At 35.4% G+C, this 16,061-nt stretch overlaps 2 protein-coding genes across 2 annotated transcripts in view; one reads left to right on the top strand and one right to left on the bottom strand.

Annotated features, from left to right (window-relative positions):
* Positions 1-18: 18 nt before the first annotated feature.
* Positions 19-16,061, top strand: part of LOC123873201 (protein sprint) — a 347,503-nt gene continuing 331,460 nt past the window's right edge. Inside the window, exon 1 of the mRNA XM_045917922.1 lies at positions 19-239. The gene's annotated coding sequence lies outside the window, so the exon portion shown is untranslated. The remainder of the gene's footprint in view (positions 240-16,061) is intronic.
* LOC123873439 lies at positions 405-10,534 on the bottom strand. The gene is made up of 5 exons (XM_045918285.1): positions 10,269-10,534; positions 9,608-9,691; positions 3,832-3,898; positions 1,467-1,627; positions 405-824 (listed from the first exon to the last, which is right to left on the bottom strand). Exons 1-5 carry the CDS (start codon positions 10,419-10,421, stop codon positions 405-407), a joined length of 885 nt encoding a protein of 294 aa, XP_045774241.1. The 5' UTR covers positions 10,422-10,534.

Raw genomic sequence — 16,061 nt, 5'->3', positions numbered from 1 at the left:
CGATGACGTCTCGTGCAACTGCAAACATAGTATCGACAGTATTGTTTTGTCAATAAACCATAATAACTGTTGTGCTATTGCATCTGTGTAGTGTTTACTTTTACGTGATGATTTATAGTGTGGTTTTGTTGTAATACAAAGGCCAGTGCGATATTTTGTGGTTCCTTGGTGAAGTATCGTGATATTTGCTAGGTGTTTATGTTTTATGGTGATAAAAACTTCACGTTCTTGAACTACCGGTTAGTATGCAATTACTATAGTTAATATCTAGTCTAGTTTTAACAATACGTTTTCACTTTTTACCAAGTATTATTAAGGATCTCTTGTTTTAAGATAAATACACAATTACAAGTATAAAATATTTATTAAGCTACATCCAACTTATCAAGATTAGTTACAATTATTTAATCATCTTTAGTTATTATGGATATCGGTATAAAATTAAATTCATCTGATCCTTCGTCTTCGAATGGAGAATTAGCACCTTTGATATCTAAGTCAGTCATAGAAGTTTTTATAGGATTTATACGCTGTGTTGTACTTGTATATTCATTTCTTTTTGCTTTTCTATGCACAAGTTTGGTTTTAGCTGGTTTCGAATGAGTTCCAGTTTTTATCGCCGCGACTTTCCGGTTGATTAGTGGTCTCCATTCCGTAATTTCCGTGCTTAATTCGGGGCCGGTGATTTCTTCAGTGTTTCTGCGTCTCCGCTTTCCGGACGTAACTCCAAGTTGCAAAAGAATTGGATTGCTGACCAAAGCGGCAGCTGCACCTAGTAGCGCGATTCCTGCTATTGGCCACAGTACTGCTTTGGCAGCCAATGCCTGTAAAAAGTATAACGAGTTTTGCTTTATTGCCAACGACTTCGTCCGCGAGGATGTAAATTTTTAAAACACCCCGTTGGAGTTTTTCAAAATATTTTCTTCTTCATAGGTAAGTACCTATATGCTTCAGATTGTCTAATTTGACTGAGCATATTGTTAAGTGGGCGAAGTTAATTCATTCCAGCATTAATATTGATCAATATCATTATGCTTATTATCTCTTCGACTGGGATATGTAGGCGTTAAGGGTTTTGGAAAACAATAAATTATTAAAATGTTATGTAACCGATTTCCCTTTGCTTTTTAGTCACTAGTATTTTTTTAAGTAGGTAGATACTAAATGGTGCCGCGACTTTATCCGCGTAGATACATGGATGTTTTTTTTAATAATCCCATGGAAACTCTTGGATTTTACGGGATGTAAAGTAGCTTATATGTTAATACAGGATATAAGATATCTAAACTTCATAAATCTATATAATTTTCAGTCAAATCGATTCGGTCATTGCAGCGTCAAGGCAAACATCCAAACTTTTACATTTAAGATAAAATTTACATTAGGATCAAAACTTACCTATCATTATAAAAGTAAGATAAGTTACTTCTCTATCCCAAGAAAACAGAAAACAAAAAAAAACTTACATGATTGTAGTATCTATGATGTCCCACGTGGTGTCCATCATAATACCCGTGATGGGGATTGAAATCGTGATGATCAAACCCGTGGTGGTGTGAATCAGGCAGGTGATAGTCATAGCCGTAGTTGATATGAGGATATTCCTCATAATCATGTAGCGCATAACCTGCAAACGGTTGATAAAGTTTAAAAGGTTATTTTAAGTTTTCAAGTTTCTTTAACAGGGCTCTCTCCGTCACTCGTTTCCACTCGTTTCATACAATCGTAGTTCCAATTTCATTTGAATATTAAGCAACCAAAGTTCATGAAATTTTGCAGACATATTCTAGAAACTAATATCTGTGTCTGTGGTGTTTTAGATTTTTCTGAAAATATGTAGTTTTAAAATTACAGGGGCTCAAAGATTTGTATGAAAATTTTTAAGACCGCGTAACTATGAAACCGAATATTTTAACAGAAATCTGGAAAACCACAGACACAGATATTAGTTTCTAGAATATGTCTGCAAAATTTCATGGACTTTGGTTGCTTAATATTCAAATGAAACTGGAACTACGATTGTATGAAACGAGTGGAAACGAGTGACGGAGACAGCCCTCTTAGAAGTCAGGAGAGGTATCTTTTCTAGGACAGGTTTATTCGTATTTTGTTGAGGGGACATTTAAAGAGGAGCCATTGACTGGTTTGTGTGTAAAATTGCATCAAAATGTTATTGGATTGTTTCTTGAAGGTTTAAGACCTTAAAACAGACAGGTGAAAGTCCACAGATTCGTTTATCCTTAATCCCAAAAGTATGAATTTATTTTTGTATGAACCATTGTGATTTCTAAAAAACAAACTTGCAATTTTAATTATAGTCCATTCTTTTAAGGAATCCTTTATGATCAACATGGCTATAATAAAAATGTGATATGAAAATCAGATTTTCAATTATCATAAACCTGTCAATCAATGACGAACAAGTTTAACTTCAGCTTTTGTTATAGAATAGAATAGATTTTTATTTAAATAGATCTTCACAAGTGCTTTTGAATCGTCAAACAATTATTTTTATTAAGATAGTTATAGCACAATTTAACGAAATACTACAGGCAGTGGTTATAGCATTGAAATTTGATTCATATGACAATTCCACGTCAGCCTTTGAGTAACTTGAAACTATCATAAAACTTAATGCCGTTCCTACTTACGAGTACCTGTATAATATCTAAGTATGTAATAAAATCTAATGGTGTTTTAGGGCTCCGTACCTCAAAAGGAAATAAAAAGGAACCCCTTTAGGATCTGAAAGTTTTAGGTATACCTTGTATGATAATACGGAACCCTTCGTCTGCGAGTCCGACTCGCACTTGACTATTTTTTTTATTTAATGTATGTAATGCATATACAATAATTAGTCGTAGTTTTGTTAACAGTAAGCATAAACACAATAAGAATAAAATGATTACCTTTGTAATTATGTGCTGAGATTAATTCGTAATTAAGGAAGCCAATAAAACAGCTTTAAACAAATAACGGAAAGGACTAATCGACAAAGTAGTGAGAACCTAATGATATAAAATATCGTTAAAAATAATAATATGATTGGAATTAGAAATCTTAAACTTCCTTTTGCGTCGTTGAATTTACATATTATTTACATAGCTTTAGTACCTAGGAACCCACTTACTCATTCTGAAGAGAAACGTAATATTTAGATGTAGATCTTCGATGATGTAGGTAGGCTTGCATTTTTCCGTAAATACTACCAAAGTAGATTATTTTAGGAGTCAACGGCTAAGAAATAACGGCTACCTAAAAATTATTTTTCTTTTGAATTTTTTTTATTTCACAATAATTTTAGTGTACTATAATATGCTATGCCCAGTTAAAACCCTACTGTTTACTAAGCTATTACACTGATCGCGAGCAATTTGCTCCTATCCATTGAGGAGTTCTGTTCTCCATCTCCGAATATTCATCATATCTTCACCAAATTTATATGGGACCACCTGCACAGTATACCCTTTCAAACAAAAAAAAATCCAAATCGGTCCAGGGGTCTTTGAGTAATCGGGGAACATACATAAAAAATAAAAAAATAAAAAAAAGATCCCGGCGAATTGAGAACCTTCTCCTTTTTTGGAAGTCGGTTAATAAAACCAAGTGCGAATCGGACTCGCACACGAATGGTACTATCGGACCACCTTGTACCATTGGACTACAGTTTAACACTTTTTCAATTTTTTTATTTAAATGGCGGCCATTTTAAAATTCGCTATCTGGGTTTTTTTTATTATTATAATATTTTTTTGACAGTGTTGGAATATTCTGTGGCCGCTTTTATAGCTTCGGTTATTGAACCTTAATTAGATAGTTTAATTTAACTACCTGGATGGTCTCTGCTAACTAGTCCTCGTCCATAGCTTGAACTGGATTGCTTGCTATCGGGAACGTCCTAAAAGAAGACAAAATCATAATACATATTATAATTTATAACATATTAAGTAGAAACCATAGGGAATTTAGGTATGTGGTAGAAACTGACGAAACTGACGTAGAAACTGGAAAGTAGTCTTGCTGCAAAACATAGCTATTCCGATCCAACGATCAAAATAATGTTAGCCGATTTCCGATGCTATAAAAGTATCATGACTGTAATAGACCCTTAAAAGATGAAAAATGTTAGGACTATAAAAACCAGTTTCCTGTACCGAGAAAGACTTCTCGAATCTCAACAGAAAATAATATATTCCACTAAATATAATATTAGATACATTATATTGCGGCGATTTCAAAAGGTTAATAACAATCATCATCAAAATATAATGACTCGTAAATATATCAATGAGTCTATAATATCCATTATCCAGTCCCTAAAAACTCAAAGGTTCCCTTCCAAAAATTTAATTAAAAATCTCTAGAAAGCATACCATAAATTTAATTAACGGCGCAAACAAGTCTTAAAATCGACGAATTTATATTGAATTCGTCGATTTTTCCTCAGTGAAATAATTAAATCCAATTACATTGCATAGCATCGTCCAGGCACGCTTCGATGGCGTTTTGGTCGGTGCCCTCTTTTCACACGGCTCTTTTTAATGTTTCCTTTCCGATTGAACCTTCTCAATCGAATCACATAGAATTCTATAGGCAATTCCACTTTCTGAAACGCTATATCACTGTAGCGTATCAGCCTAACATTAGATTGTTATTTCCAAATTTTACTAATATTCTGAGCATGTTATTCGAATTTATACACTTTTATACACATGATCTTCAATTTATTAGGTACACAAGGTCAATCAAGATAAGAAATATAATTACTAATGTATTTCATTTCAAAGTCAAAGTCAAAATCATTTATTCAAAGTAGAATTGTACTCCTTTTGATGGTCGAAGTTGTTATAAAAACTATCCTTATACAATAAATAACATAATTGAAGTGGCTGTCCGTGATATTAAAATAGGTATAGGTAGATACCTACCACACTTGGTAGGTAAACTTAATAAAAGTCTAATGATTAATTAAACTTCCAGCACCCATTTGTAAATTCTTGTCTGTCTACTTCTTTGTTTCTCCAGGCTTATCTTCGAACGGCTGATCCGATTTTGATGTGACTTTTGCAGACAGGTAGAATACCGCAATCACAAGGTAAAACCACCGCAAATACAAGGTTCAAAAGACTCTTACGAAATTTTTCATACATGCTTTTACATAAAATGGTCTCGTTTTGGTACGATTTCGTGTAAGAAACAATTACGGGCCATTCTAAACAACTACCGCACGTTTTTGCGCATTTAACGAGTACCGAGAATGAATAATCACCTCTCATCACGTGAGATCCAAGTCAAGCTCAAAGCAGCCAGCGATAAAAACAAAACTAGTGCAGTAGATCCATACATCATTGATCTACTGCGCTATGTTATATCTGGTGTCTGTCTGTCTCTTATATTTTAAGGTTCAGGCGCTCACTGCTAAAACAAAATTAAATTATCAGGGATAACTTTTATCCTGGGGATGGACATGCGTTACTTTTTATCCCAGGAAAAGAAAGTTTAAAAAATCTAAATTCTCACGGTCGATTGCGTATTACGAAAGCTAAAGTGTGTCTGTCTGCTTGTTACCTTTCACCAGTCAGCCACTGAACCGATTTTGACGGGCACGCAGATAAAATGCATTCTGGGAAGACGGGCTTAGGACCTTTTCACTGTCACAATGTATCCCAAAAAAATCACATGTTTGAAAAAACTAAATCCACAGATAAAACAGGCATCAACTAGTCCATACTCCATACTATTAGCACTATTAGTAATAAATACAAAAGTTTGTCAGTCAGATTGCTAGCTTTTCGCATCCATCTATTTTACCAATTTTGAACCAAAGGTACAAAGATAGCTTCCATGTCATGGACAGAGAAAGGCTACTTTTTGTCCCGGAAAATCAAAGAGTTCCCAAGGGATTTTTAAAAACCGAAATCCACATAGATGAAGTTGTGGGCCTCATCTACTTGGTACATGAGAGATGGTTTGTATCCCTGAGACGGACCTGGACTATTTTTATCCCGGAAAATCAAAGTTTCCAAATTTAAAAAAAAACTAAATCCACGCGTCAACAGTCGCGGGCATTATCTAGTTCTTTATAAAATAGAAGTCCTATAGAACATTCAATCTAAGAATAAAACGATAAGCATTCTTTTATTCCAACTATGGAAAAGTGAGTCAAGTAGGATGAACTTTTTTACCCGTATGCATTATTCACGAGATATTACCGAGAAGCGATCTCATATCTGAGTAACGGAAAGGTGCTTTTACATTTGACTTTGTTTTCCACAACGAGTTCATTGTAATAACTTTTTATTTCTGAAAAACCAAAACAGCTTGAAAGGTGATGAACAGAAGAAATGAATGAAAATAAAATGGATGTTACATGGACATTCTCATAATTTGAAACTGGCAAACTGCCGAGTTTCTTGCCGGCTCTTCTCAGTAGGATTTTCATTCCAAACCAGTGGTCAGGTGGTGGTCACAGACGTAATCTTATGAGACGCTAGTTGTCCTACATGAAATAAATAAATTTTAGATGTTGACAGACGTACAGACAGATGGATAACTCCTGAACTTTTAAACAATCGTCAAGTTAACAAAGTTCATCCTATCAGATAAAGTCTGTTAAAGTAGGTATGTAGGAATATAAAGTCATCCTTTTAACTATGAGTCCAGTCCTGACTAGTAAAACTGAAAAGTTTAGGATATAAATGGGCCATAAACATAAATTAGGGGCGGAAATTCACTAATATTTTGAAAACTGAAGTAGTTTAGGAGACGAAGTAAGCGATGAACCTAAAGTTTGTACCTACTGAATAATGTAGTGTGTTAATTAAACTAGTAGGTTTTATTGATTCCCCCTTGACTGCGATCTCACTTGGTGGTAAGTAATGATGCAGTCTAAGATGGAAGCGGGCCAACCCAACCCTTCCAGGTTAGGGCAGTTTAATTAAAATCATGCCCTTTATCGGATTTTAGACGGCATCGGCATCGTCCCAGAACGCAAAATCACATGGCGGCATGGCTTTATCGGTAAGATGGTAACTAGCCACGGTCGAAGCCTACAATCAGACCAGGATCAATTTAGGAATTATAAATTACCTCTGCCAGGTATCGAACACGGGGTCTCTAACTTTTAAGACCAAAGCGTTCACCACTGTGCCCGAGAAACCGTCAAAACTAGTAGCTACAGATAATAAAGCAGAGAAAATGGGAAACGATGTGCAGGTTCCTTAACAGAGACAGGTAATATACTAAGGTCGTCACGGGAATAAGTTTCGAGCTATGCACTCCGAGTTTCGACGGAAAATGACTTGTGTGTTACAACGCCAGTATGTAATTACATACATTTCAGCTAATTATTATTCAGGGAACATTATTTTTATCATTTTATAGCGTTTGTAATAAAAATAATGTAAATTATATCGGTACTGACTCATGTTTCCGCTCCGACAAGTTATCAAGAATGTGGGCCATAGTAGCGAGTGGCAGCGATATATTCTCACAGCTGAGCCTGTATTTCTACATTTCAAAATATCTGCTTACCTACAGCACGACTTGTTTGAACCTATCTTACGTGGTGTTTTGAACGAAATACCGTTACACCAATTGGTGAAAAAGGTACTTTTGCGAAATTAATCTCGTAAGAGGTAAATGTGACGGTGTTCACTTACCACCAGGTTTGATTGGAGTCAAGGGTTAACTTGTATCTGAATAAAAAAAATGGCAGCCTATAATATGTTGAGACGCTAAATTATTATTAGGGTAGCGCTATATTTCAAATTAGAATCTCATCTGCTCTTGACTGACTGAATTTAGACATACCTAACTAATAAATAATTCTGTTGGGAATCGAGTTAGGCACCTTCAGCTTATAAGAACATTGCACGGTGCACCCCACTTGCACCCTACACCCCAATGGAAGTCATCAATAGTAAATTGTGTAAGTTCACAACAATAGTATTATATAGTAGTTATTTATGCAGCTTTAGTCAAAGCTTAGAATTATTGTTTGCTCTGAAGGCCAGCTTGATAGTGGGTGTGTATCCTGTATAGGCAAAAGGCACTGACGAGTGACGACTAAGTAATTTTAAAATGATTATAATATAGGTAAATGAATATTTTCTAATAAATAGAACTTTTTCCAAATAACTTTCATTAGTTCGAGATCCCCTTCCAGCCAAAAAGTTTGGATGGCGGCAGTTACATTTGTAAATATCTATTTTTATTGATGGAAAGTATTCATTATACAATAATTATCCTCATAAAGTATCAATTTACATACAATACAATTATTGGCGTCACTCAGAAAAGCAGGTATTATTTAAATATTTTTATCGAATTATTGGAATGTCCTCTCAAACCAACACAAAAAACATCAGGTTCAATGTGTAGAGGTTATCCGAGAGTTTTAATCTAAAAAAAACTAATGCCAAAATAAATAATTTAATTAGAGCGTGATTGCTATCACAACATCTAATTATCCAGTTCACAATACAAAAACCGAAAATATGCGATATCGCCCCGAATCTCGGAAGGAGACTGCACTCAAACCTTCGAAACACCCGTATTTATGCAAGTTCAATCTTGTTGACCTCCTAGCAACAGATTGTATGACATCGAATGAGCCAAATATCGATTTTATCAAACTACCTGCATTAGGTAAATTAATAATTTTATATTATTTTTGACAACTCAAATCAATATTTTAAAAATAACCTTACAGTTCGGCCGTCCTGAATTTAACACGTCCTCGTGTTTCTAATCAATCTTGTCATGTCAGTCGCGGGCTTCCCTGCCCTAAGTCAAATCCAAATCATGGGCTATCCTGCCCTCCGTCAAATCATTAAAACCTATCCATGAACTGCCGAACTATCAGTTTTAATATCAAATCAATAATAAATCCAAACGACTAACCTCTCATTCGATGTACACGAAATCTGAATTACTTACTGCAAGTTACTTTCCACTTCACAAAAGACTAAATTCTTTTTAAAAAAAAACTAAAAATTTTAATCACCAAATCAAACTCAATAAAAATTTTAATCAAACGTGGGTTGTTTACAAAAAGATACCAAAGCGAAATTAAGACAACGTGAGACACGTCCCGCTTCTGAATTATTGGCGTCACTCAGAAAAGCAGGTATTATTTAAATATTTTTATCGAATTATTGGAATGTCCTCTCAAACCAACACAAAAAACATCAGGTTCAATGTGTAGAGGTTATCCGAGAGTTTTAATCTAAAAAAAACTAATGCCAAAATAAATAATTTAATTAGAGCGTGATTGCTATCACAACATCTAATTATCCAGTTCACAATACAAAAACCGAAAATATGCGATATCGCCCCGAATCTCGGAAGGAGACTGCACTCAAACCTTCGAAACACCCGTATTTATGCAAGTTCAATCTTGTTGACCTCCTAGCAACAGATTGTATGACATCGAATGAGCCAAATATCGATTTTATCAAACTACCTGCATTAGGTAAATTAATAATTTTATATTATTTTTGACAACTCAAATCAATATTTTAAAAATAACCTTACACATTCAATAATATTTTTTTTATTTTTATTAATGAAAATATTACAATATTCAATAATATGTTTTATTTACCTTAAAAGTTATTGGTCGAAATGAAACAATATCTGTATACCGCTTTGGATCCTCTTTCTGCAGTGTTCTAACATTTGTAGAATTCTGTAAAAGATGGTTGTACCTAATATTATTGGGATATACCTTATCTTTTTAAATTAAGGTCATAATTTTCGATTTCTATAGACTGGCAGCGGACCACAAGGTTTGTAGGTGTCGTTTTAACCAAAGATGCGTAAACTTCGCACTAAGTATAGGTAGATAGCACTATACTTAGTGATACGAGCAGCCATGTTACACAAGTTTACTGTATTTATAATTTTGTTTTTACTTTTTAACTTACAGGTGTACCCTATTAGCTTTGCCTATCTGGAGTCTCATAATATTTTTGGTCGTATTGAAAAGAATACCTACTTACTATACAATTTTCATAGGGTTATCCTAATAATATTATAAATGTGAAAGTGTGGATGTTTGGATGTTTGTTACTCAATCATGCAAAAACTACTGGACGGATTTGGCTGAAATTTGGAATGGAGATAGATTATACCCTGGATTAACACAAAGGCTACTTTTTATCCCGGAAAATCAAAGAGTTCCCACGGGATTTTGAAAAACGTAAATCCACGCGGACGAAGTCGTGGGCATCAGCTAGTTATACTATAAAGGTACTTCTACTTACAATACTGTCTTCTTTTGGAGCAAATTCCCTGATGTCCTCGTTTAAATGGGAATTCGTAATGGGATTACATTTCCCGTGTCTCGGTTTTGATAATAGAAGAATGCCAAAGAAAACAACGACGTTATATGAACATCTACAGGAATGCAAGCGCATAATGTAAACAGACTTTACAAACAAAAACACTTAAGCACATGAAATGTCGTATATAGCTCATGTTACAGTAAAAGAGTAAAGGATGAAACGGTATACTTTATAAAAAATTGAGTTTCAAGAGGGGCGGTTTGTGTTCTAAGAGCTTGTAGAGCATTTTGAGGAAGTGTTAGAAAAACTAAATGATGTCGTATGTAATATACTATACGTTCTCTGATAATAATTATTAATTAACTAGCTGATGCCCGCAGCTTCGCCCGCGTGGATTGGTCAGATCCCCTGCAGCATCAGGATTGAGGAGTTGGACTCCAAATTTTTTATGAAACAATGTCGCAAAGTTCCTCTATCGATTAAAAAAGAAATGACGCAAATCGGTTCAGAAATCTCGGAGATTTCGGTGTACATAGGTAGAAAAACACAACTCCCTTTTTGAAAGTCGGTTAAAAAAGTAGCCTATTTTACGCCCTGGTCAATCCTCTACTTGCCTGTGAAAGTCCCGTCAAAATCGGTTCAGCCGTTCCAAAGATTAGCCTTTTCAAACAGACAGACAGACAGACAGACAGACAGACAGACAGACAGACAGACAGACAGACAGACAGACAGACAAAAATTTTAAAAACGTGTGATTCAGTTATGGTATCGTTCAAATAACCATATGAGCTTAATATGAGGTAGTTATTTCGAAATTACAGACAGACACTCCAATTTTATTTATTAGTATAGATTATTGCAAATTAGATCGGCTTGCTAATGGTGAATACATATTTTTTATTTCAAATTTTATTTATTTATTTATAAATTTTTATAAATTTATAAATATAATTTATAAATTTTTATTTCAAAAGGCGCTGTCAGTTATTTCATGCTGCATGAGCCGTTGTAATAGCACCTCAATAAATAAATAAAATTGGCGTGAAACAGGTGCTGTGAAATTACAGTCTTTTGCATGTAACGTTCCGGTAAAATGCCCCGAACGAAACTTTGGTTTATATGTATTCATATAAAACATGAGTTTTTTCATATTTTTTAATCTCTCACAATTCGTTAATCCACCGAATTTTGACTGACAGGCCACTTCACTACGCAGAAGGTACGAGTTTTTGCCACCAAAGTATCAAGACAAGATCACTCTACCCTAGAAACCCATAATATGCTTTCCATCAGTTGTGATTGTCCTCAAATCAAGTCAATCTTGCAAAAAACACATCTTACAAACCCGAGTATAAATCAAGCATTTCCTTCATACCTTGACAACGACACCACTGGACTTACAACCACTGGTCAACATCACTGGGGTGTCGTTTACAATTTCTTTTTAACCTAACTGCTAAACATACCTATGAATTTAATCGTCGGAGGTGTCGTTCTCAAAAAACAATTAATTAATGGTGTCATTGACAAGACAGGATCTCTTTCATCCACGAGCTCTGGGACTTGGATGACAATTTGAGAGGCGGTGAAACAATGGAGTCCAAGATGGAGTTCCGCCCTGTTGAGTGCGTTGCGTAGTCATTTCATTGTTCCTAATCATAACGATGGTCACGATATTGCAAATTGTTACACGGTATACGCACATTAGCTTGCCTATTTGGAAAATTGGCTTTATAGATTAAATTAGACTAAGGAAACTGATATCGCAATAACGAGGCGAAATGAAAAATGAAATGAAAGTGCAATAATACCAGTAGAATTTTGAGTTCATAAAGTACATGATAATTTCCAATTAGGTTTTTTTTTATTCACTATAGGCAAGCGCTTGACCACAATCACGCCTGATGGAAAGTGATGGTGTGGTCTAAGATGGGACGCGTTTACTTAGAAGATGCCTATTCACTCTTGTTTTAAAGATTAGGTACTTATTTCTATGCCCTGTAAACACCAATGAGCACAAACTGGTGACCTAGGGACCATGCAAAATTAACGAAATGTGGTATCTACCTAGGTACCTACTGAGAGTGGTCTGTGTCTATGAGCGAGAACGGATTTCATGATTCAAACACCATTTACCTATTATTATGAGCATTATTGTCTGGGTTAAAAGTCGTTGTTTCTATTCTATGTACAACAAGATGGTGCGTTATCATACTTAATATAACTATCCTATCCTAATGGGTAATCTAATTACGCTGCTACACAAGAAAGAGGGTAGTGTGTTTTTCTTAAATATTTCTCCCAGTAATCATTCATACTAATTATGTTCAGAACAACAACAAAAAACAAACAACATAGCTGCACACAGTAAATAATTGTAGACAATAACTAACACGCATAAAATACATACATTATGCAGTCCGGAAATGTACTACTTTCTTCGCTTTCGCGTTGAAAATATTCATGTGGAACTGAACTGGCGGTAACATAAGAAAGGATCTTCTATCTTCTCTAGTCAGAGCGTAGTCTACAGGCGATAGCTTAGTAGTTGAGTCGTCGGCCTCCTATTTGGGAGGTTGGGGGTTCAATCCCGTGCACCCACCTCTAACTTCTCGGACTTACATGCGTTTTAAGCAATTACAAGTGTAAATTAAAAATTTATAACACTCCCCCGACAAGTGAAGGTTACAGTAACTAGAAAAGAGCTGATAACTTTCAAGCGGCTGAACCGATTTTCTTGGATTATAGCTAAGAACACTCTCGATCAAGCCACCTTTCAAACAAAAAAAACTAAATTAAAATCAGTTCATTAGTTTAGGAGCTACGATGCCACAGACAGATACACAGATACACACGTCAAACTTATAACACCCCTCTTTTTGGGTTGGGGGTTAAAAATTATAAGTAATTTGCTTCTACGGTGAAGTAAAACATCATGCGGAAACTTGCATGCCTAAGAGTTCTCCATAATGTTCATAAAGGTGTGTGAGGTTTGCCAATCTGCACTTGGCTGATGTGGTGTGCTTATGGCCAAACCTATCTCATTCTGAGAGGAGACCCGTGCTCAGTAGTGAGCCGGCAATGGTTTAATGAAGAAGATGATGATTTTAATAACTATTAAGTAACAGTTTACACTAACAACTGTTTTTGATACCTACTATTGAAAACTTTTACAGTCATTTGTTCAAACATTTAGAATCTGTGGATTACCTAATCGTATTTCAAACTGATTAAATAAATAAGGTTCGTAGGTACATCTACAGTTATCCGGTTTTATTAGTTTAAATTATTTATTTTGCACCCAGATTTACGATTGCCACCGCGGTCTACGATATATCAGGAGGCCCCAATAAAATTCTCTTTACAAAGATATAAAGTACTTAAACGTGCCATTTTCCTTTAATTCAATGAGTTAAAAAAAAGGCATGATGCAATCCATAAATATTTCGGGAATTAGTTGGTGTTATCCTAAAGGCAGTGATAGCCTAGTGGTTTCATACGTCGGTCGGCCTCCTAGGCTGAGATCTCTAGAGGGCACTTTGACATTGCTCAGACATATGTTAAAACGAGACAGCGTTATACCGCTGGCATACTGTCTCGTTTTAACTGAAACTTAAGCCTAAGCAAAGTCCAAGTGCGCTCTATAGATTTCAACCCTAGTCATGCACCTCTAACTTTTCCGAATCATGTGCTTTTTAAGCAATTACAATATGTATCACTAATTGCTTTAACGGTGAAGGAAAACATCGTGAGGAAACCTGCATACCTAAGAGTTCTCCGTAATATTCTCAAAGGGGTGTGAAGCATGCCAATCTGCATTTGGGTAGACTATGGCCAAACCCTTCTTCAGGAAACCCATTCTCAGTAGTAAGCTGACGATGGAGATGGGGTGATCATGATGATGATCTAAATTCTAAAGGCTATCTTACGCCGGAGTTATAACATGCGACAATGCGGCATTTGCGACCTTTAACAGTAAGTACGCGGCAGTCTATTTTATGATCCTCGTACAGTCTGCTGACGATTCTTGCTAGATTTTAATTTATTGTACCACATTATAAGGCCCTGTGCCCCAGTAAGTATGTATGATTTTTTCTTGTCTCTTCACACACATGTATGATTTATTATTGTCTCTTCTATGTTTTGTTTCTTATTCTGTGTTTTTCCGAATTTTCAGACCGCATTCAATCCCCTTTATGCCTCGATGTTAAATTCTTCAGGAGACCCTTTACCAATAGGTGGAAAAAGTATCGGATGCCTTTTCAATTGCCTACCTTGTGGAAAGGAGGGGGAAATTAGAGTGGGGGGGATGTAACAAATGATCTTGTGGGTCTTAATATGGGTCACAGTTTATGTTCTCTTTCTTTGGGCATAAAAAGGAGCCTAAGGAATCCAAGGCATTTTTATGTTATTTTAAAGTGGAATTTTTATATTCAGATAATATAATTGAATATGAACCAAATGAAAGCTGATTTTTTTTACAATTATCCGCTTATAACTAAGCTTCATAAATTATAAGCTTTTTAATTCAAATTATCTATTTCTTAGATGGCACCTGCAATTTCGTCCATGTGCATTTACACTTTTTTGAATCCCGTTAATTTGATTGTTCGGGATCAAAAGTAGTTATATCCTTCTCCGGGATGCAGGCTACATCTGTATCTCATCAAAATCGGTTAAATAGATGAGCCGTGAAAAACTAGCAGACGGACAGACAGACACTCACCTTTATAATATCAGTATGGCAAGTTGGTACTGAGTAGGTATAATCATCCAGTTTCCTTATAAAATCAAAGTCGTGTTTCCTGAAATCTGATTTCGAGAGCGAGCATCGATCAATGTCCTTTGCCGTCAAAGAGCATTTAAGGTGAAGCAGGTGACAGGCCAGATAGATCGAGTAATCGAGTATTGATAGAAACACGATTAGAGATTGTGTTTGATATCACGGCGTGAGTGACTAATAGGCTTTGAATTACTTGTATAATGACTAAAACATAGTTTCACTAGCTCATGCCCGCGATTTCGTTCGCGTGGATACTTATAGGTTTTTTAAAAATCCCGTGGGAGTTCATCGATTTTCCGGGGTAAAAAGTAGCCTATGTGTTAATCCAGGGTATAATCTATCTTCATTCCAAACAGCCAAATTCGTCCAGTAGTTTTTGCGTGAAACAGTAACAACGTACACACATAAACACAGACACCTTTCGCCTTTATAATGTTAGTGTGATTATCATCATCTTCATCAATCAACTATATATTCTAAAACCTATAAAAGGGAAATGTGACTGTATGACTGACTGATCTATTAACGCACATTTCAAACTACTGGATAGCTATTAAAGGTAGGTATGACGTAGACATCCGTTAAGAAAAGATTTTTGAAAATTCAGTTCCTAAGGTTAAATAGGGTTTGAAATTTTTGTAGTCCACGCGGACGAAGTCGCGGGCATATGCTAGTTTATAATATAAACGGATTCTCTTTATGATATGAGTACTTACGAGTACCTACCATTTACCCTTTGCTTTTATCAACATGATGTCTCAAATTTGACATTTATTTCAAACACTCGAGTACTTAGAGCACACTTCAAATGCATCTCCGCCTGATACATGAGGGTATTTAGAGACAACGCACACATTCTACAAATAGGAAATGCGTTCTTTAACTTTATTCGCCATGCCTTTGATGGGTAGATGAGGAAAGATGAAAATTAGGAATTATTGTGAACTTACGCGGCTGAGTTTGCTGTGGTCTTTTCTCAGACCGGGGCG

The sequence above is a fragment of the Maniola jurtina genome, chromosome 16 (genome assembly GCF_905333055.1).
Source record: "Maniola jurtina chromosome 16, ilManJurt1.1, whole genome shotgun sequence".
Lineage (NCBI taxonomy): Eukaryota > Metazoa > Arthropoda > Insecta > Lepidoptera > Nymphalidae > Maniola > Maniola jurtina.
This window is presented reverse-complemented; position numbering and strand designations above follow the sequence as displayed.